Source organism: Medicago truncatula, chromosome 3 (genome assembly GCF_003473485.1).
Source record: "Medicago truncatula cultivar Jemalong A17 chromosome 3, MtrunA17r5.0-ANR, whole genome shotgun sequence".
NCBI classification, from domain to species: domain Eukaryota; kingdom Viridiplantae; phylum Streptophyta; class Magnoliopsida; order Fabales; family Fabaceae; genus Medicago; species Medicago truncatula.
In genome coordinates this window covers 58629540-58651859 of record NC_053044.1, presented here as the reverse complement: position 1 = coordinate 58651859, position 22320 = coordinate 58629540, and the positions used below count along the sequence as shown (strand labels likewise).

The window sequence follows — 22320 nt, the reverse complement described above, 5'->3', positions numbered from 1 at the left end:
TTAAAATGACAAGAATCTTGATTAAAGACCACAAGACTTTTTTAAGTTGTAAAGGGTCTTGATTGAATAACACTATATTTTTTCATAATTAAAAAGTCTTTTAAAATTCCTTAGAATCTTAATCCACTACACCCATTTAATAAATCGTCAAAAAAAAAAAAAAAAGTTCGAGATTTTTTTTAGATAGATAGCGAAATGATTATAGTTATCCGAAACTCACACAAAAGAGTCGAGATTTGAACTCTTCCATGCTTTTTTTGTTAATTTTTATCATTTGTTGTTGTGTTTCTTTTATGAAAGAATTATTTGATGCTATGTTAATAGTATTTTTTTTCTTATCTCACAAACCTATTGTTCATACTTTTTTCGTTTTTTCTTTTAGTTTTTTGTGTGTTAATTCTCTGATTTTTAAGGAAAGATACCCTACTAATTTGGACCTAACAGCCGAACTATGAACTACTTATTATATCACTATAGTTTTTTTTTTTTGAGGTATATCACTATAGTTTTATAAAATAACTCGGTTCTTATATATATATATATATATATATATATATATATTAAAAAACCGGAAATAACGGAGACAAAGATAAATGTGTATCTTGGATAAAGATAACTTGTGTTGGCGTGCTCAAATAGTTCACAACTTTGTTAGTAAAGAATACTACTTCCATAATTTTTTAGTTTAATATATTTATGAATATTCATTGTCATCTTTAGTGCCATCAATTCAAGAAGATAATAATTATGAATTCTATGTTCAAACACAATATCATAGTGTGAATATGCTAATTTATGAATGTCTATTCCCCCTGTAATATCTGGTTATGACGTGTGAAAGAGTTAATTTTTGAATAAATTAAAAAACTAATTTGTCTTGTTTTAAAACTGAATTATTTTCACAATTACATTTATAAAAATAAGTGTAAGAAAAGTATACAATGTTATATGAAATTAACAATTAAGTATCCATAAAAATCCCTTAAAGAAATATCTATTTGTAATTGAAAAACATGATTATTGTTATTCTTCCAATTTTTCAAAGAAACGAGGCTCAAGTATCCATCCAAAGTGTAAGTAATGTATGATAAATAATTGTTTAATTAAGTTTTTTATTGTTCTATTTATAAGACAAAATGAAGTGAATTTTAAAAAAAGCTGGCCCGCTTGAGGAAAAAGGGTGGAGTCTATTTTTATTAAATGGATAGAGTGGGGGGGGGGTGGTAATTTGAATAGAATAGAAATACATAAACATTGGAGCAAAAAAGTGATGAGGCCCGTAGGCAAAGGCAGCCCAAGAGAAACCCTAAAAAACTCTCTTTTAACTAACTGGAAGGCGAAGTTTTCTTTCTTTCTCTGAACCAGACAGACAGCCGCGGTCGAAGGTGCCCATTCGGAATGGTGCGTATCTCTTCATTCAATCATTTCCGTCCTCTTTTGTTTTGAGACGATGATTAACTAATGTTTGTTGATTCAGGCATTTGTTAAGGCTCAGAAATCAAATGCGTACTTCAAGCGATTTCAAGTTAAATTCAAGAGAAGAAGAGAGGGTAAGACTGATTACCGAGCCAGGGTGAGTTTGATTACTCAAGACGCTAACAAATACGGCACTCCCAAATACCGTTACGTTGTTCGATTGGTAAGTAACCATCCTCTTCTCTTGCATAGCATTGCTACTTAATTTTATTTATTTATTTATTTATTACTTTTAGACAAACAAAGACATTGTCTGTCAAATTGTCTCTGCTACCATTGCTGGTGATATTGTTCTTGCTGCTGCTTACGCACATGAGCTTCCTCAATTTGGCCTCCACGTAGGCCTTACTAACTATGCTGCAGGTACTTTACTTCTATTTTCTCTATATTGTTATGCCTCTTTTTAATCCATGTAATTAATTTAATTGTTTTTATTTAAATGTTACCAGCTTATTGCACTGGTCTCCTTCTGGCTCGCCGTGTTCTTAAAACTCTTGAAATGGATGACGAGTATGAAGGCAATGTTGTGGTATACATCAACATTCTACACTTTTTATCTACCTCACTATTCATTTCCTCACCTCTGTATGTCTTATATTTACTCAGGCAACCGGAGAGGATTATTCAGTGGAACCAGCTGACTCCAGGAGGCCATTCCGTGCTCTCCTCGACGTTGGTCTCGTTAAGACCACAACCGGAAACCGCGTCTTTGGTGCACTCAAGGTATTTCATGCTAATATGAATAACCTACCTATGTCCTGTATTCTTGTGACATTGATATTTATTAATTGGGTTTGTTTGGCTGCAGGGAGCTTTGGATGGGGGTTTGGATATTCCTCACAGCGACAAAAGGTTTGCTGGTTTTGACAAGGAGAAAAAAGAGCTTGATGCTGAGGTTCACCGGAAGTACATCTTTGGGGGACATGTTGCTGCCTACATGAAGGTGTGTTCAAATTATGTCTTTATTGGGTCCTTTTCATTTTTTATTTATAAGGCATTCATCCTGTGGAGTTTGAGACTTGTTTTTAATCAGCTTTCTAATATTTTTTTTTGTAGACATTGATGGAAGACGAACCTGAAAAATATCAAACCCATTTCAGTGAATATATCAAGCGTGGAATTGAAGCGGATGGAATCGAGGAACTATACAAAAAGGTTCATGCTGCAATTCGTGCAGATCCCTCAATCAAAAAGCCTGAGAAGCAGCCACCAAAGGAACACAAGAGGTATTGCATTAGGATGTTTCTAACTATTTGCTATTGATGATTGGCAAGTTGAATGACCCTGTTTGAATTAGTAGTATTTCAGCCGCGTTTATGATTATATAATTAAATTGCATGTAATTTTGTTTGATAAGTGAAAATTGCACTAAAGATGCCTTGTTTGTCTTTCGAGCAGGTACAACCTGAAGAAGCTCACCTACGAGGAAAGGAAGACAAAGTTGGTCTCTCGCTTGCAAGCTCTCAATTCTGCAGCCGGAGATGATGATGAGGATGACGAAGAGTGAAATTGAGTTGGGAATGCAGTCCATTGTTTAGCTTGAATTTCCTTAATCTTCAAATTTTTTGTTGCTTACCATTTACTTTAGATTATCATTTTTGGATAATATGGATTATCCTGGATAGACTTGTTTCGATTCACATGATTTGTTTCCAAAATCCAGAATATAATTTCTTGCTGTTGAATCAACTTATGTTATCATTATACTTTTCGGGGGACTTTTAGTGCAGAAAATTATACTATAGTTTAGTCCAGGAAAAAAAAAAACTGTCGGAATTTGTGAGTTGGCCTAGATCAATTTTGGATCTTTTATTGGCCAACAACATTTGTTTTTCCAACCTAGCTGGCCTGCAATCTCATTCCACCATAAGGCAAGGTGATTTCTGATGCTTTTTTCTTTCTTTCACTCATTTACGTGATTAATTTCGCTTGTATGAAACGGTGTTGTTCTGTTCGTACATTCTTTATTCTACTACATTATTATTGTTTCTTTGTGTTAACCCTGCGGTTTCTTTTTTTCCACTCATTTATGTGATTAATTTTCTGTTTTTGTCAAAAATGTTATTGAGACGGTTTCTTTTAACACAAATAGATACAGTACATTGTATTTTACTTTTTACATTTGAATAACATGGTATCATGTATTTTTTGAACTCGGAACTTTCTTTTACACAATATTTTATGTATTTCACATGTGGTTAATTTTTTTTATTAAATGGTTAATGAATATATATTTTTTAAGAGAGTTAATGAATATTTTGTTAAGAACACTCTTTTTAACAATGTCTCTAACATTCACTTTGATTATTTGGTGAAATTCACTTGCAGTTCAAAAATAATGTGAAGATAGAGGGAGAGGGAGAAAATGACAAACTAAAATAGAAAAAAGAATTATGTCAACAAATTTTAAAAAAATAATAGTCTTATAAAGTTAGCACATGTTTGGAATGGCCAAAGAATGGTGTACTCGAAGCTTGTCAAACGAGAAAAGATAAAAGAAAACAAATGTAGGAGTGGAATGGACGCACGTTTTGTTTTGTTTACAACGTGAATGAAAATAAACAGGAGCTTCGAAATTGTTGTTCGCAACGATACAGTAGTTCTTACCAAAATATTTTCATGTCTTTGATTAAAAAAATAGTGGATACCTAAGGTAACTTAAAACATGAATTTATAGGGATAATGAATAACACATAAGATATCAACTATCAATTAACTTTTCAATGATCGGTTAGCTTTTTAGTTATATGCTAGTTTATAGAAGATAGCAAAAAAAAAAAAGCTAGAAGCTCGTGAGAAAAATTGTTACTACACATGTCTATTTTGATCATAAAGTTTATTCACTTGCTTAAAGTAACCATTTTTTTTGTTTGTTTTTCTTAAAAAAATTCTATCCGAGATAATTCTATTCACACAACGTCATGGACATCTATTTTAATCTTCTTTTTCAGACGTATTTTTGTCATTGTACATGTTTGTCATGTTGGTTGTTTATATTTTTTTTCATTTTCATTTAATAATCTCTGCCTATTTTTTGTGGAATATCTAGTTTAGACTAGAGATAAAAAAAAAAAAATGGTCCACGCGACGTGAGTGTCTAGAAGACAAGACCTTTGACGGAGTATATACGTATATGATGATGATTTAATAGAAAATGAATTTATTCAAAAATCAAAATTTGTCAATGGTCGTGATGATGGAATGGAAATTCTATATGGTCAACGTACGAAATAGCTATGAGACCCGCCACCATGGAGGATTCAATAAATGGACGGTTCTTCCCTTTCAATATTTCTCAATTCATTCATTGCTTGCTTCTTCCACTTGATAATTATCCTAATCCTAGCTAATTAATTCTTGTAAGTTTATTTGCTTTTACCTACTACTAGTAGTATTTGATTGTTTTGAAAATCATGGATATCCATTTTGATCTTAAATTTATGTTTTTACACTAAACACAGGCGATGATGAACGGTAGTTGTGCAAATGCTTCAAATCCTTACCATCAATGCACTCAAGCTTGCTCCCAAAAGACAAAGGGAACCAAAACACATCATGCTCCTACTGCTGCTGTTACTGCAAGTAATAGTAATAGTAATAATAGAAAGGTGATTAATGGAGGTGAAAGACGTACTTATGCTTCTTCTTCTTCTTCTTGTCCTAAATCATCCAATCCTTATCATAAGTGTGATGCCAATTGCAACAATTCAGGTTCCTCCTCTCTCTCTCTCTATAATTCTTATATCTAATTTATTTTTACAAAAATAAATAGATGGTTTATGAGAAATGGAAATTTTTATATTCCACTCTCCGTATTCAGGGCCGTATGCGCAAGGAGCTCTACGGAGCGCCTCCAAGAGCGCCTCCAATTTATGGGTCCTCAATTATTTATAGGGATATGAGTATAATTGTTGGGATCTAGATAATATTTTCTTTTGTTATGTAGGTCTAAATCAAACACTTATTATTTGATAAAAGTAAAGAGTAAATGGACAAGTTAGGCCAAAGGCACACATCTATCAACAACAAAAACAAATTAAAATCTAAATAATGCTTATTGTTAATTTGCAATTATTTAAATCATCATTAATTATTTTTATTATGGGCCATTTTTAATATTAGAACCGAGCCTCCAATTTTATTGGAACGGTCCTGTCCGTATTCAATCTAATACTCTTATGTCTCGGAACCAACCAACACTTGTAAAATTTAGGAGAAGCAGAAAAAGATTTAGCAGCTGTAAATATAAACTACTGTTAATTTTGTTTAGAAACAGACTCGTTTACATATAAGTAAAGTAGGTACATAGCCATTTTGTTTGACCATTTCATTAGAATGGATTGTGTCATTACATTCATACTATGATGCAAATTCAATCAAAAATGTTACTTAAAGCTGGTGAATGGATCAAATTGCAGGTGCCACTCCTCATTCCAAGATTGATCATAGGAAGAAGGTAGGTTCTAAGCCACAACCTCCTGTTCTTCACAGTGTTCCACCAACAAAACTTGTGGCAACCAAAAACGATGAGATCATTCCTACTTCTGGCCCAATTTCTGCTCAATTACACATTCCAGATGTTATGGTATTGTCCCTCTATTTTCTCTCATGCTCTTTAGACAAACTTTTTTGTTAATATTTTGACAAAGATAAAACATATATTTAAACACTATTGTTTCTTTTTAGCAGCCTAAAGATCAAGTTAAGGATGGTGCTACTGAGGTCAAAGTCGCTGCTTCTCATGAAATCGTTCCAGTAACCAATTCCAATGAAACTCATGAAGGTGGTTCCAAAGATTTTAGTTTCTCTGGTAATCCCCTTCCTCTCCACAACAAAGAAATAGATACTAGTAGCGAAGGAGAGGCAGATAGTGTCAGTGTTGTATCTGAATCCCGTGTTTCAATTGGAAAATACAATGTGAAAGAAAGTTTTGGTTCCATCCTACAAACAATAGTTGACAAGTATGGTGATATAGGGGCAAGCTGTGATTTGGAATCAGTTGTAATGAGATCATATTACATGGAGTGTGTATGTTTTGTGGTCCAAGAATTACAATCTTCTTCTGATTCAATAAGTAAGTCCAAAGTGAGTGAATTGTTGGATATTGTTAAGGATGTTGAATCTGCTCATCTTCGTGTTGCATGGTTGCATAACACACTCGATGAAATTGTTGAAAATATTGAATTGATTAGTCACCATCAGGATATGGAAATGGAAAAGGCTAACTATGATCGTGAAATGGAATCATTGAGAGAACAGCTAGAATCAGAGTTGGAAACATTGGCTCAGAAAGAACAAGAGGTTGCTGATATTAATATCCGAATTCCCGAAATCAGAGATCGTTTGAGCGAGCTTGAGCAGCTCATGTCTTCAGGATTAGTAGATGATCAAACCACGCTACCAATCAAGTCAAAGATAGATCAACTATTATAATAACCAAACTTGCATTTCTTTTTTTTTTTTTTCTTCCTGTTTTTGTTTGAGGGTTAAGGAAACTGCTTATCACATTGTTGCACAAGTGTGATTGTCATAGTATAGTGTTTCTAGAAAGTAGAATACATCACACAATAAAATTGGATGCAAGCAACATATGCTTATGTGATTTCTTTTAGGTTTAATTATACTTTTGGCCCCCTATATTTTAAGAAGTTGCGATTTTGGACCCCTAACTAATTAAAATACAAAACAGCCCCCTATGTATTGGATCTTTGGCAGTTTTAGCCCCTTAAACCAATTTTGACTCTGTCAACACTGATGTGGCACTTCAAAGCCGTCACGTATGCATTGTTTTAATTAAAAATAAAATAAAAAAGCTACATATAAATTAAAGAATTAAATAAATGAAAAAAAACAACAAATGATTAAAATAAAATAAAAAAAAATAAAAAAAGGGAAGGAAATTGTGTTCCAAAATATGATTCTAGCTCTTCTTCCTCTCATCCCTCTCTAAAACACTGATTCAAGAACCTGCTCCATTGACAGAAGCATGGAAAAAGTAGAAAAAGGATGAGTAGCTCAATGCAAGCACGATAATAAAATAATGTTCTATTGAACGAAACGAAAGTTTCGTTTTTATCAAAAGAAAAAGGAGCATATCACATGCACTTTGACATATATAAAGGGCACAAAATACTATTATTCTATTAGTGTTACTTTTTATTTTTATTTTTTTGAGGTAAGTGTTATTTTCTTTATTCTCTGTTATTAGTATTACTCTATTAGTGCTACTTTTTTTTTTTTTTTTGAGGTAAATGTTATTTTCTTTATAAAGTAGAAACACTTAAATGATAATAAATATAAGATAAAATTTTAGTGAATAAAATTTAATTTAATTTATAATACATAGGATATATTAAATTAATAAATTTAAAGTATTATTTTAAAGAAAAATTAGTTTACAAAATTACAAATACTTAAATTAATGATATAATTTTTATTATGAATTAAGAATACCCTTTATGTCATTTTACATTTATCAGCTAGTTGAACCGCTATTTTTACCAAACACTTCAGTTAGCTTATCAGCTAAAAGCTACCAGCTAACTTATCAGTTAAAAGCTATCAGCTAGCTTATCAGCTATCCGCTATTTTTACCAAACAGAGCCTTAGTCTATAAAGAACAATAGTCAGTAAAACGTTTCATAAAAAAAAATAGTAAAAACATTTGCTGCAGGCTTTTTCTCAGCAAATGTAAGTTGTAACTTTGAATATATTGGCCCGTTAGTTAAACTCATTTAGGGTGTGTTTGGTAAAATTAAGCTATAAGTTAGTTGATAGCCGGAAGCTTATGGCTGAAAAGTTAGTTGATTGAAATTAAAGTGTTTGGTAAAATTAGCGTTTAAAATGATTGATAAATATAAAATGACAGAAAAGTACACATAAATTTAATATGTTTTTTTAAGAAAATATATTTAATATGTTATGAATTTTATCTATAAACATTTTTAACTAATATATTTATTATAACAATTTTAATTTATTTCAAAGTATTTTTTGTCTTCAAAATGATAAATGTGATATATGAATTTAATTGAGATTATATTTAAATTTTTTTCTTCATATTATTACAAAAAAAATTTGAATGAGACCGTATAAAAAAATACAAACCTCAAAAACATAAGGAACATTAAAAAAACATCAAATAGAAAGGGAAAAAAAAAAGTGAAAACGCAACTGTAAAAAAAATTAAACACGTGGGTAGTTATGTTTTTTTGAGTGGGTAGTTTTCTAAATTAAAAAATGATATAAAGGTAAAAAATGAAAGAAAATATAAAAAGCTACTAGCTATAAGCTAAAAAGCTACTTGAATTAGCTTTTCAAAAAACGCTATAAGCTCATAAGAAAAGCTTGTTATCAAATATGTCACGTTTTCATCCAACGAGCTTATAAGCTAATCTAACGAGCTATAAGTTAGCTTATCTATGTTACCAAACAGAGCCTTAAGGTCAATACGATGGAGAAAGGATGAAGATTGTTGTGTGTCTGGGTTTAATATTTTTTTTAGCTTGATGATTTTCTATTTTAGGAAACAAATAAGTTCAAGCAAGTTGGTCCAAGTATACGTGGCAAATGATACAAATTGGCACATCAACCTTTAACATTGCATGCCAATCGGTGGAATGTTTGGAGTTGACGGAAACACTAAGCAAATTGAGATAAGATTTTGCTATTTTAAAAAATCAAGAACCAAATTGATTGATGACCATAAATTAAGTAAAGGATCAAAGAAATGTATGAAACAGACTTGATGCAATTTAATGAGAACACATGGAGACCTAATAGAATGGTGTACGCTTAAAAAAGTTCACCATGCTATGTGATTCAAACAGCTGTTCACGTTATTTGGCGTGATAGCATTAAGGAAGAATGGTATTTTTACAGTTATATGGTGTGTTCGCTGAAGCGGTAGAAAGGTAAGAAAACCATGTTTTGTGTGAAGCTGTCTTTTGTAGCTTCTATATTTTCACTTCAAAGTTGTCTCGGGCTGCGAGAAATGACCTTTAAATGCTGTTCCAAAAAGCCTAATACTTCTTTGGTTCTTTACGAAGGATGTGTAGTTCATTTGATTTACTTAAGAAATTAAATAAGTTAAAAGTCAATTATTCGAATCCTAATAAAAAAGAAAATATTAAAATATAATAACAATTGACTTTAAAAAATTGGTGATTCGCCGTGACTAATATATGATTTGTTCTATTTTACTAGGAACTAAATTTTGTTCTTGTGTGTGTGTGTTTTTTTTTTTTGGTCTTATTCTTGTGTGAAATTTATTCTACTCATATTTGACAAAGATGAAAAATTGAATCTAATTTTTGTCTCCGACGAGTTTTGGTATCACCCGTCTCTGCAGTGGATCATTTTTTTAATAAAAAAATAAGTTTTTTCAACCTAAAGTGCAATGTTGTAATGCATTATCCATCAATATGTTCACTTTAACATTTTTTTAATCGAATGATTTAATTGCTCTTTTATATATCAATGACATTTTTTTTAGTACAAAAGAGGGTATATCAATGACATTTATTATAACATGACATTTATTATAACATGACAATTATCAAACTGAATAACATAGCATATCAACAAATATTCAAAATATCATTGTTCTAAATTAACTTACAGTATTGCTAAATGGTGCGAAATATTTTCGCACATATCACACGATGGCTTGTGTCTATTGATGGAGCAAGGGCCGGCTTGTGTCTCAATCATGATGGCTTATATCATTGCACCGTCAAGAGTAATCATGATGGCTTTAAGGTTTAAATGATTTTATTTTAATTTTAATTTCAAAATTATAATAATAATAATAAGAGTTAAAATATCACGAGATTTTGAGTTTAATCCTTAAAAAAAATTATTCATTTTTAGTCCCTATTTATACTTTACGGGGACTATATTGAGGACTAAAAATATCCATTTTTATAAAAAGTTATTAAAATAAAGACTATTCTTAAAATTGCAATGTTATGGAGGACTAAAGTTGTCAAAATATGGAGGACTAAAGTCATCATTAAAATTTCATAGAGACTAAATTAAAAACTTGTAATTTTGTTGTGCTAAAGAGATTCCACTGTCATTGTTAATATATTTCATTTCTTATTCTTAAAAAAAAACTTGTAATTTTTTAGGAACTAAAAAAAAGTAATCTTAATAATTATAATAATATTAACAATAATTTTTTACAGGATAAATGTGGATTTGTAAACCCCTAAAAAAATGTGGATTTGTAAAAACAAAAACATTTAATTGTGCCCTCGTGTGATATATGCGAAAATATTTCGCACCATTCCGCATTTTCCATTAACTTATAATCCAAATTATCAAAAACAACATAAGCAAGTACAAATCACATTACAAACTAAATTAATTGATAACCAAATTATCAAACCAACTTACATATATGATTTCAAAATAGAATGGATAGAAAATTATAAGGGTGATGAACATTTTTAATTTAGGATAAACCAAAACGAAACGTAACCCAAAACAAAATCAAACATAAATTAATAAAAAAAATGTGAAGATGATGGTGACGAAGAGAGCGGAGATAATGGCAAGACCAAGAGCGAATCACATTGTAAATCTATGAAGTGAGATCGATTAAGAAGATATGATGAAGATCGATGACTATGGTGATGGAGAAGAGAGAGACTGGGGGGTGGGAGATGTGGAAGGAAAGATGAGAGAATTCATAGAAGTGGGTGAGTGACGTATGATAGATTGAGATTATGATTGTGAGAGTGAATCAAGGGTCTTGATTGAGTCGTATCCAAACATAAATTAATTCATACCAAACTCATTTTTAACTATAATAAAATCAAGGGTCTTGTTTACGAGTGCCGCCGACACTCTTTAAGCATTCCTAATGGAGAATTTAAAAAAAAATAAAAAAAAATAAAGAGTTCAATTTTCAATATAATAAATGCTAAAACTTCACAAAATTTTACTTAAAAAATATCTCAAAAACACTTGTTAACATTTTTCTAGAGTCAATACGTAATATATTTTAGTATATGCAAGTTTTCCGCCACCACCAAAAAGAATTCTTCTCGCGCCAAACCGAACACATACCAACAAGTAACAAGGCGGGGGTGAGGTTTTTTTGAGACATGGGATCCCCTGGTAAAAGAGAAAGAGAAAAACACGTGTCCATCCACCTATAGTAGATATTTCTTGGACCCTGGCCTCTACACTTTCACCATTCTGCTTTACTTTTTGCAACTTTTTAAGTAACTGTGTGTGGTTGAATGAAAGAGGACGACTCCTGCCTTTGCGAAAAGAGTGACCCCTCTTCTCTTTCTCAGCAACCACCACACCACACTTTTGCTACAGAGTCTCAGGCCACCCAAAAATGACGGATAGCACTTGGGTGACATAGAGTTAAGTGATATTGGTCAATCATAATGTCACAATGCTTGTGAAAGAGAGAGAAACATAAGTATTCTAATATTGTGATTGACCAATATCACCAATGTCACCTAACTCTATGTCACACAAGTGCTATCCAAAAATGACCTCTAATGGAATGGGCCACGCTTTCCTTTCTGCTGGCCAAGGTCAATGTGGCCTGCCACCCTTGAATAACGGTAAAAAAAAAAAGTAGTAGTGGGGGAAATGATTGCAATAATGTTAAGCTATGTTAATCAAATTATAAAATCCATCAACAAATAACTTCAGTTTAATTTAGACGGTCTCCATTGACGTTCGAAAAATGTTGTTTTTGTTATAAAAACATGATTAAAATTTTTATCTTCATTCTCTAATATATTTTTTAAATCTATTACTCATTAAAAGGATTGTGTTATGAAGATAAATAAATTTCTCATTCAAATTAGAGGACTAATTTCTTAAATAGAACGTGCATGTTTAAATTCAGAGCATTTAACGAAAAATTACACCATTGTATGATTTTAGTAAAAATTATATTTTAGAGTTTCAACAAAATTACGGCATCATTATAATTAATTTCGTATAACTTACCATAGTTTCAAATTTATGTACTTCAAAAGTTTGGGTGATTCTCTCAAAAAAGAATAATAGCATCCACATTGGAGACATTCATTTTTAGGTTCTTAAATGGGTCTCACGTGTACATATCAGTCATTTATAATTTTTTAATAGTAGTATCTAAGAACATCAACAATGGTAATTCCCTAACAAGAACTCCTTAAATGAACCACACATGATACATCACTTATCTATAATTTTTTAATAAAAGTACTTGTTAAGGACTCAATGACTCCAATGACAATACACTAATAAATACTCCAATGAAAATTACTTAAATATGTCTCACTATCTTTACATCATTAAACAAAAATAATTTACCTATTACTCATTTTTACAAGTGGGACCAAGTAGTACACATTTTATTACTCATTGATGCAAGTGAGATCAAGTAGTACACATTTTATTACTTTTTTAAACGTGAGACCCGTTAGTTACCCAGGAGAGAGAGAGAGTCCTTATATAGTTATTTGTTCCTTAACGGGGACTCATTTTTTCTTCCTCCAATGAAGGGTCCTTAACATGGAGTGGTCCTTGTTAAGCAAAGACCCCCATTGGAGATGCTAAGATCGGGTCTTACTTATGACCCTCGTTTTTAAGCGGAACCCACACTCTTTTAATATTAAAAAAAGTCTTGTTAATAAAAAAATAAATTTATTGATAGCACTATTAAAATTCACAGTTGCAACAACAAACTCACGTATTCAAATGCAATTACGTAAAGCTAACAATATATTTACTTATAAAGTTTGGGTGAGAGAAATAAATCGAACAGAAAAGCAATTTACTAGCTTGCAAAAAGGAGTAACCTAGTTCTCAATATTATCAAACTTAGTCATGTTAACATCATTAACAAATAATAAATTTTGTATTAAACGAAGTTGTCTTTATATATGTTTTTTTAGATGAAGTGACAAACGCTATTGAAATTCAAGGTCATCAACAACAAACTCCCCAATTCAATTGCGGGAAAGATATTCGATTTATTTTCATTATTGTCCCAACAATTACCGCTTAGTTTTAACTTTTCCAAAATTAGAGATCATTTTAAAATATAGATACAAACAAACGTGCAATATGAATGAAGTAGATAATAAAAGTAAATTAAATTGAAATATAAATAAATATGAAATGAAAGGTCACGAGGCATCTCAATTCTCATACAAACAAACTGAATAAATAAATAGTAGTAAAATACAGAAAGAAATGTGATGATGAACAATCAATCTGATACTAATACACATAAAGCATGCGTATAAATGTTGAAATGCAAACAAATTAAGAAGTTTTATGCATGATTATTAATCCTAGTGTTAATTAATTTAGTTTAGTTGGTGGGGTTGCTTCTAAAGGAGCCCAACGCCTTGATAGCCGCCGCTCTAAGAATGTATTGATGGTATGCAGCCGCTGCCAAAGCTCCCACGAACGGTCCAACCCAGAAGATCCACTGCATGCATATAACAAATTGCATGTCAAAATAGTTATATATAAATTGAAATGAATTAAGAAATATCATATCATAATTAACAACATACATGGTCATCCCAAACTTTGGCATTGTTGAAGATGACAGCAGCACCGAAGCTCCTTGCAGGGTTGATTCCGGTACCGGTGATTGGTATAGTTGCAAGGTGAACCATAAAAACAGCAAAACCAATGGGCAAAGGAGCTAAAACAGGGACATGTGAGTCACGTGCGCTTCTCTTGGGGTCAGTAGCAGAGAAAACAGTGTAAACCAACACAAAAGTTCCGATCATTTCAGCACCTAGGGCAGAGCCTTTGCTGTAACCGGAAGCTACAAAGTTAGCACCGCCGCCTAGGTGGTTGTAAGGGTGTTTCATGAATGCCTTCACCAACCCAACGCCACAGATAGCACCTAAACACTGTGCTACCATGTATAACACCGCTCTTATGAGAGACACTTTACGAGCCAAGAAAAGGCCGAATGTGACCGCAGGGTTAATGTGGCCACCGGAGATACCGGCAGTGCAGTAGACAAGGACAAAGATCATGCCACCAAAGGACCATGCTATGCCTAAAAGGCCAACACCGTCACATGGAGCAGTTTGTTTTTTGTGACCAATGACGGTGGCGACAGTGACGTAGAGGAAGAGGAGGGTGGCTATGAACTCAGCGATGAGAGCTCTGTAGAAAGACCAGAGCTTAATCTCAGCAAAGTCAAGGAGGGGTGCTGGTGGTGGGTCTACGTAGTCCTTACCGTGAGGATGTGGTGGATGCCCTTCTTCTTTAGACATTTTTTCTATCTGGGTAATGTGTTATGTTTGCAAGAGTGAAGGTCTTTTTATGGAAGTGACGTTGAGTTGAGTGTAAGTGTGGATAAGCTAAGGGCAGCTTTGGAAATCTACAGTTGGAAAGAGAGAAAGAAGAGAGACCTAATCATCTAACCACCACCTCAGACTCAGAGGTAGGTAGGTCCACCATGTCAGCCTGGCCTGGTAACAATTTCATTTCATTTTCATTTTCATTTTCATTAACTCCAACAACAACGGTCATTTTTTTTCTTTCTTTTCAAATTTTCTCGTTGAGCTGTGATGAAACAAAGTTTCCGTTGAGTAAAGGGATATTGGCTCAGACACACACAGTGAGCATAATAAGCCACTCACGTACGACAACTCTTTGGAAAAACTCTGCCCTCGCAAATGAATGAATTCCTTACTACAAATTTCCATCTAGTTGAATGTCTCCTTTATCCCACGCAATTTTATCACGGTCAAAAAAAGAGTCCTCTTAAAATGAAGAAATTATTTATAAAAATAGGTTTTTTTCTAGATTACCCTCTCTTATTTAGAGGGTATTTACCCTCTCATGATATCAACCAATTAAAAAGTAATATACATTGACAACTTTAAATGTCATAAATGAGTCAATTTTTCCTAAAAAAAAAAATCAATTATAATAATTAGATAACTTTTAATACTTTTAATTTTTATTTAATATATACACGATTACATTAGAGATTCTTTATCTTATTTATTTGTAACACTTTGGTCTTTTATCTTTATTTTTTTTCCGTTTAGGTCTTTTATCAAGCACATATACATCATTTTTCTCATTTTTTTTTTAAAAATACATCATTTTATTTTTTAAAATATATTTTTATTAAAAATGAAAAAAAATCCAAAAATATGATGAAGATGTCCATCATCTTCATCATCTTCATTGAATAAAAAAAAATTCTACACAAATATATCTCCCAATATCATGATTTTTTTTTTTTTGAAACGTACAATATCATGAATTAATGTTATCTTCTTTTAAACACAGAAAGAGGAGCATATAATAGTATTTTGGCTTAAATGCTCTTTTGATCTCTTAACTAAAAAAAAAATTGTTTGAGTATTTAAGTATTTTTGGCTTAAATGCTCTTTTGATCCCTAAACGTAAAGATTTAGATTATTCAAAAGTATACGTTATATTGAAAGACTTTAGATATGGAACAACATTACTGAAATAGCTCAAGCTATTTGTGTTCGTGCGGGTTCTCTTCTTACTAGCTGGAGGAATGCTCAGAATATTCGACATCTTATCCCTCAGAATCCTGACACCCCGAATGATTTGAAGTGGATCAAACCAAGTCCCGGCAGGTTTACTTGTAATGTTGATACGTCCTTCTCTCAAGCTCGGAATCGGGTCGGTATTGGTGTTTGCATTCGAGATGAAGAAGGTCGCTTTGTTTTAGCCAAGACTGAATGGATGACTCCGCTCCTTGATGTGGTTTTGGGTGAGGCTTTGAGTTTATTATCAGCAATGTACTGGGTCTGTGATCTGCAACTAGGTATTGTGAACTTTGAGTTTGACTCCAAAACTGTGGTAGACAGTCTTTATGGTAGTAAAAGTGGCGTATCTAATTTTAGCGCATTTATTAATGATTGTAGACGTCTGTTAGCTTCTGATTTAGTAACCTCTGATGTTAGGTTCATTCGGAGACAAGCCAACGAAGTCGCTCATAGCTTTGCTAGAGTGGCTTTGCGTCATGCTAGTTTCCATATTCATATTAGGATTCCATCTTGTACCTCTACTATTATCATAAATGAAATGCAATAAGTTTCTTTTTGTCAAAAAATGGAAAGACTTTAGGTCCTCGTAAGTACCAATATATCCTATTCTAATACGGATTGAAAGTATGTTGTTAAACACTTGCAATTCGCATTAGTCACCAATAATACAATTCAGCAAGTCTTAGGGGTAGATAAGATATGAGGAGAACCACGAATATGATGGTTTTGTTTGCTTGTGCACTCTTTTCGTTACTTTGCTTTAAATTTAAATATATACACTTTGCTTTAAAAATGATATGTGCAAATCCAATTACAGCATTCCAACGGGACTAGACCAAGTTATCTGTGTTGAAATCTTGCGACTATCCAGTGTATCTGCGAGTAAGAAAAGTACAACCAAACAATATAGTCAATTGTTTGTTGGGAGGACCATGAAAACATAAGCAAGAGCAAATCTTACAATGTTGTATTCGGGTTTGGTCAAATAAAATCCTTGAATTGCAATCACGGCCAAGTTTGAAGATACAAGAACAAATATACTCAAAGAGTGTTTTCCCATCCACTCCAACACACTTGTCAAACGTCTGTACCCGTAAACATCTACCTGCAGAGTGGAACAAAAATTATATATAACATGGTTAAATAGGTTTCGTTACGCAGAAAATTGCAATTACAGACCTTAAAGACTGATGCTTAAATCAAAAGATGCAAAGTATAAGGTATAGAACGTTACACAGAAGCCAAAACTAATATCTCTGCCAGATAGTTTTCTATTTGTCACAGAATTTAGAACTCACCAGAATATACAAAGCCATAAATGTGAGACCGGAAGCTGCAGAGCTAAGCAGCATATAACTGACCGTGTACAGAGATTTATTTAGAGGAATTCCTGGATACAAAAGGCAAAAAATTCAATTTTTTCTCTGCATAATATAGAAAGAAGTTGATTTGCTAAAAACTAACAACCATGATAATGAAGAGAAAATACTTGAATCATTATCAGTTGGTAACGTATAGTAGGTTCTCCACGGACTGATGAATACACCCGTGGACATTTTACAGGAAAAACACAAACCTATTAACGCAAGGAACCACCCTAGAGCCAAAAATGAAACTGAAAAACCAAGCCATTGATTTAGGCGCCCTTTGTGGTCCTACAGTATTGTAGAAAAGTAAAGGTCAGCTGGGTCGGCTGTACCACACAATCAAAGGACGCAGTGCCAAACTATGTTACAGAGGGAAGTGTACTGCTAGACCATTAAGTTAAAAACTAAATTAATACAACAACCAAGCTACAGGCATACAAGGTTCAATTAACTCATACATGATCTCACCTCTAAGTTGGCAAGAATGTGCCCATATTGAAGTCCAATTATGCATGAAACTGCAGCTGTTATAGAGCTGAAAACAAATGAAAATGATTATAAACTGTGTTCTGCAGTACTACCAATCAACAGATAAAGCATACAACCATCATATAATTTTCGGTTTAATTAATATTCATTGCTCAACTATAGAGAGAATAAAACAAGTGTAAAGGGGGAAATAGTAGATTCTACCAAAAATCTGCAACTTATTCAGTAGAAAACAAACCTTTTACAATAGATAATACTAATAAAATGGAAACTAAAATATCATAGAAGAAATGAATGCACAGAATGATCGCACACCGCACCATTATGCATAGTAGATAACAAACAAATATGAAGTCAGTCAGTTAAGGCTGTTCTAAAATCACAACCCAGTCTTTTCAAAAGTAGAAAACTATTAGATGTATATGTAGGGGTGGGCATGGTTCAATTAGGGATGAAAACTGAACTGAACTGAACTATTTGTTAAATTTAAAATAACTGAACTGAACTGTTTGCATTTCGAACTGAACTGAACTGTTTCAACCAGAACTGAACTGTTCCGAACTGTTATTATTGATACCTTTGAAAAAAATATGAAAAACACAAATGAAATTGAATTTTAGTTATCGAACTGAACTGGACTGTTTCGAATCGAACTGAACTATTTTGAACTGAACTGAACTGTTTCAGTTCAGTTTCAGAACTGTTAGTAATGGTTCAATTTTTTTTTTTTGGTTAAGTTAAGTTCAGTTTTTGGTTTATTTGCCCACCCCTACAGTATATGTTAGAAAGAAACTTGCAAAACTAAATGAAGTTGGTTAGTTAAGTATGATGGACATGGTTGAACCTTTCCCAACACAGGGCACCTCAGAGTTCAGTGAAGTTATTATTAAGCCTAAATCCAACAAGGAGTTTAACAGAAAAATCAATCAGGTTTGATTTAGAATATCACCATGACCTTGTTGCATTGTCTCAATAGCCGGTAATGGAATACTTTGCTCCAAGGAGAACTCAAAGTACCAGCATGCTATTATTTTCTATGAGATCACTGTGTTAGAAATACGAATGTGAAGTGATAAGTTTCCACATTAGTTAATAGTGAATTGAGTGATGAAAATATAAGTGTGAATACTCATTAACTTAAGATTTTGAGTCAAAATGTGTAATGTCAAGCCCTCTATTCTTATTCGACACTTAAGCCTATTGCTAAAGATCTCCTCTTTGGACTCTCCCTCAATCCTTGTCATTTATAACACTGTCCAGATACCTTCAAATTGAACCCAGCTTGTGTTTCTCAACACTTAACAAGATTGGAGGGAAACATTGCATGAAGTAGACCGGTTACCTTAAAATGCCTTCTGGATCAAAAGGCGCGTGACACCATGACGGTGAACTATCTGAAACTTGGCCAGTGCTAGACATATTGCACTCCTGGAAGTTATAAAATTTTGTAATCAAGGTATTAAGTATTAACATGTCAAAGCATGTTGTAAACCATTGAACAAAGAAATGGGATCATTTATAAGGTACCTTAAGATTTCTGAAAACAGGCTTTTTGTATAAATGGTCAAGACCAAGAATATAGCGGTCGATCATTCCAGCAGAATTGCAGGCAGGTCCAAGATCACCTCTCACCGAACAATTCACCTGATATTTAGTTGAGAACATTGCAACAATTATGAATTAAATATTTTAAATTTCATCAGCAGCATGGTTTAAAAGAAATGAATCAAAAACAAAAATCACAAGGTCAAACATTTTGGTAAATAATAGTGTACATTGGATAACCATCTACAAAATGAAACTTGGTAGAAATTCAAAACACTGAAGGCAAAAATAGTAGAAATATGTGGGGTATTAAATTACATGTAGATTTCCACGATAACCCTTGAAACATACTTCTTTGGCTAGCGATTTCACTATAGGATGTAGCACATGAAATTGAAAACATAAGTTGCAGCACAAAATAAATAAGGTAAGTGGGGAGTGAAGCCTATTCTCACTGTGTAAACATTGCCGGCTTGAATTGGAGGCAAAGAAGAGGTAGAGAGTGATGCATCGAACTGCCAATCTGGAACATGTAGACCATACAACAATCCGGAGTGAATTGCTAACAATATTGCTGCTACAAACCTGCATAAAAATAAAAAATAAAATGTGCAAAATAGGAAGGAAAAGTATGGAGATATTGAGAAATGGAAGAATTGATTACTAACCAATGGGAGTAATAAGTCTTGAAGAAACTAGTATGTTTGGATGGGAGAGTTGGAAGGCAAATCTGGCATAAAGCAGCAACAATGTAGCCAATAGAAATCCTCTGTAAAACGCCAAAGAAGCGTATAGTTTGAACGTCAACACCGTATGTGAAGGAATGAATCCCATGAAAATAACCACCTTGAAGAAGGATGCCAAGAATAAAGAGTTGGAATGATCTAAGTAATGGTTTCCAAGTAGAAGATTGTGTTGGTCTTGATCTCTTGTTCTTATAAACAAGTGCAAGAGAAATACCAACAAGAAAGAGAAAAAAAGGCATGACGAAATCAGCAAGGTGAAGACCATTCCATGGAGCATGAGAAATGATGGGGAAGATGGAGCCACCGTAATCGACAAATATCATAAGCTGCATAAAAGCAATGAATGAAATGAAATGATAATTGAATTTTGTTGTAGTAGAAAGCAAGCAAAGAGAATTAGCGTTGACCAGAGAGGAAAGTTAGTTGCATACAAAAACAGAGAGGCCACGGAAGACATCAACGGAGGCTACTCGGGGGAACTGAGTCTCTGAATTCAGCAGCAACAGCAACGCTCGTGGATCTGCCATTCTTCTTTCATAGATAGATTGGAACAAACAAAGTACTACTCCCTCCCTACCTTCTTTCTTTAACTTTTATTTTATTTTACAGGATTTGGATTGGTTATTATTATTATTACTCATTTCTTCATTCAGAAAAGAAAACAAGACGGCGTCAGAGGAATATGCCTTCTTGTCATTCACGCCGTCCTGCCACCTCAACTATCTTTCCTCCTTACTAATTCCCTTCCGTACATGATAAATAAATAAGTCATTGACACTGTTAATAACTCAAAATGATTTATATCTTTGTCAAACATTTTTTAAATTGGTCTTCAACTCTATTAGTTGTTTTGTATTTGAAGTGATTAACATACCAAATAAGATTCAAAAGACATTATGTTATTAACCACTAAATAATATCCAAAAGACATTGAATCATTAACACTCAAAATGCAAAACCACTAATAGAGTCGGAGACCAATTTGAGAAACGTTTGACAAAGACCTTGACCATTTTGAGTTATTAATAGATTCAGATACCAATTTGAAAATTTGGTACAAAGACAGAGACTAATTTGATGTTTACTCAATAAGTATACAATAGTAATATTTGTACTAGCATTCATGACCCTCTTTTTACTGTTCAAAAACAATAGAGAAAGAAAAAGAAAAAGTTAAATAATAACCTAACGTGAATATGAAAAAAAGTTGTCAAAAATTGTCACAAATATTTATACAAATATCATTTCTTATAAATAAATAAAGAAAATGTTTTTTTTTCCTAAGATATATGTTTGTTGTATTGGTGCGAGGGCGTTAATAAGGTATTTTGTCCACTAAGTCAACGTGATTTTTTTTTTTTTACCAAAGCAAAGTTAATTATTATCATTAATCAACCAATGTTCAATATAAGAAGAATAAGAATAAAAAATACAGTGACTAGCCCAAGAACCGGCCGCCCTAGTTAAAGTATAAGCAACCATGTTCGCTTTTCTCCTAACAAATTTCACCTCGAAGTTGGAACGTAAAGATAACTGATATATAATACCAAAAACAATAGCATAGAATTCTAAACTTGAGTTTAATAAACCTATCGATCAGGTTCATTGAGTCAACGTGCGAGAGAAAATGGTTTTTTTTTCCTTTGAAATATGTTTGTAAACCTATTAAATATTTTATTCTTATATATAGAAAAATCTATAAAAAAAAATATTTGAATCGTGCATGATGTGAATTTTATTTGTTTATATATACGAAAATAAACTTTTATGTACATAAAAACGTCAATATAATAAAATCTTAAAAACTCATGATCATTTTAAAAATATGAAAATTAATGTAATATGTCTATGAAATAACTTTTCATTTAATATGCAAAAAACACTGTTTGTGTGTGTATCGCACCCACTGCAGATTTTATGTATTTATATCTACATAAACGAACTTTACAAGGGCCAAAACCTATGTAGCACGGATACTTCTTGGATTATGCGTGTCTCGGTGTCGGACACGTGTTGTGCCCGACACCGACACACACCGACACTTGTAATTGCACTAAATTATGTGATTTTTTAAAATTATTAACTGTGTCGGCATATCACTGTCTGTGTCAGTGTCCGATGTCCCTGTCCGCGTCTGTGGTTTATAGGCCAGAACATTGTATTTTATAT

General features: G+C 32.6%; 3 protein-coding genes across 4 annotated transcripts; 2 read left to right on the top strand and 1 right to left on the bottom strand.

Moving 5' to 3' along the window:
• Positions 1-1246: 1246 nt before the first annotated feature.
• LOC11411613 (60S ribosomal protein L5-2) lies at positions 1247-3360 on the top strand. Its single transcript, XM_003604008.4, has 8 exons — positions 1247-1401; positions 1478-1639; positions 1713-1839; positions 1926-2005; positions 2083-2199; positions 2285-2419; positions 2533-2702; positions 2875-3360. The coding sequence occupies exons 1-8, from the start codon at positions 1399-1401 to the stop codon at positions 2981-2983; spliced, it is 903 nt and encodes a 300-aa protein (XP_003604056.2). The 5' UTR covers positions 1247-1398; the 3' UTR covers positions 2984-3360.
• Positions 3361-4662: 1302 nt separating this feature from the next.
• Positions 4663-7124, top strand: LOC11433903 (uncharacterized). Of its 2 annotated transcripts, none has more exons than XM_024779551.2 (4): positions 4663-4835; positions 4938-5187; positions 5895-6061; positions 6163-7124. In XM_024779551.2, exons 2-4 carry the CDS (start codon positions 4941-4943, stop codon positions 6907-6909), a joined length of 1161 nt encoding a protein of 386 aa, XP_024635319.1. In that variant the 5' UTR covers positions 4663-4835; positions 4938-4940; the 3' UTR covers positions 6910-7124. The 2 variants fall into 2 exon arrangements, with proteins under 2 accessions (XP_024635319.1, XP_003604055.2); XM_003604007.4 differs by having other exon boundaries at positions 4668-4835; positions 6166-7124.
• Positions 7125-13618: 6494 nt separating this feature from the next.
• Positions 13619-20873, bottom strand: LOC11433902 (uncharacterized). The gene is made up of 11 exons (XM_003604005.3): positions 20583-20873; positions 20074-20477; positions 19861-19990; positions 19388-19504; positions 19203-19288; positions 17840-17906; positions 17581-17659; positions 17303-17394; positions 16966-17109; positions 14022-14750; positions 13619-13933 (listed from the first exon to the last, which is right to left on the bottom strand). The coding sequence occupies exons 1-11, from the start codon at positions 20676-20678 to the stop codon at positions 13814-13816; spliced, it is 2064 nt and encodes a 687-aa protein (XP_003604053.2). The 5' UTR covers positions 20679-20873; the 3' UTR covers positions 13619-13813.
• Between the last annotated feature and the right edge of the window lie 1447 nt (positions 20874-22320).

What these genes read in the sequence shown, in the direction of transcription:
- LOC11411613 (XM_003604008.4), top strand. An exon ending in ACCGTTACGTTGTTCGATTG is followed by an intron (nt 1,640 to 1,712) that starts GTAAGTAACCAT and finishes TATTACTTTTAG; the next exon opens with ACAAACAAAGACATTGTCTG. An exon ending in GCGTCTTTGGTGCACTCAAG is followed by an intron (nt 2,200 to 2,284) that starts GTATTTCATGCT and finishes GTTTGGCTGCAG; the next exon opens with GGAGCTTTGGATGGGGGTTT.
- LOC11433902 (XM_003604005.3), bottom strand. Translation starts at nt 20,678, where the DNA reads ATGGCAGATCCACGAGCGTTGCTGTTGCTGCTGAATTCAGAGACTCAG. An exon ending in AAGACTTATTACTCCCATTG is followed by an intron (nt 19,991 to 20,073) that starts GTTAGTAATCAA and finishes ATTTTTATGCAG; the next exon opens with GTTTGTAGCAGCAATATTGT. An exon ending in CTGTTTTCAGAAATCTTAAG is followed by an intron (nt 19,289 to 19,387) that starts GTACCTTATAAA and finishes TATAACTTCCAG; the next exon opens with GAGTGCAATATGTCTAGCAC.
- LOC11433903 (XM_024779551.2), top strand. Translation starts at nt 4,941, where the DNA reads ATGATGAACGGTAGTTGTGCAAATGCTTCAAATCCTTACCATCAATGC. An exon ending in TGCCAATTGCAACAATTCAG is followed by an intron (nt 5,188 to 5,894) that starts GTTCCTCCTCTC and finishes ATCAAATTGCAG; the next exon opens with GTGCCACTCCTCATTCCAAG. An exon ending in TACACATTCCAGATGTTATG is followed by an intron (nt 6,062 to 6,162) that starts GTATTGTCCCTC and finishes GTTTCTTTTTAG; the next exon opens with CAGCCTAAAGATCAAGTTAA.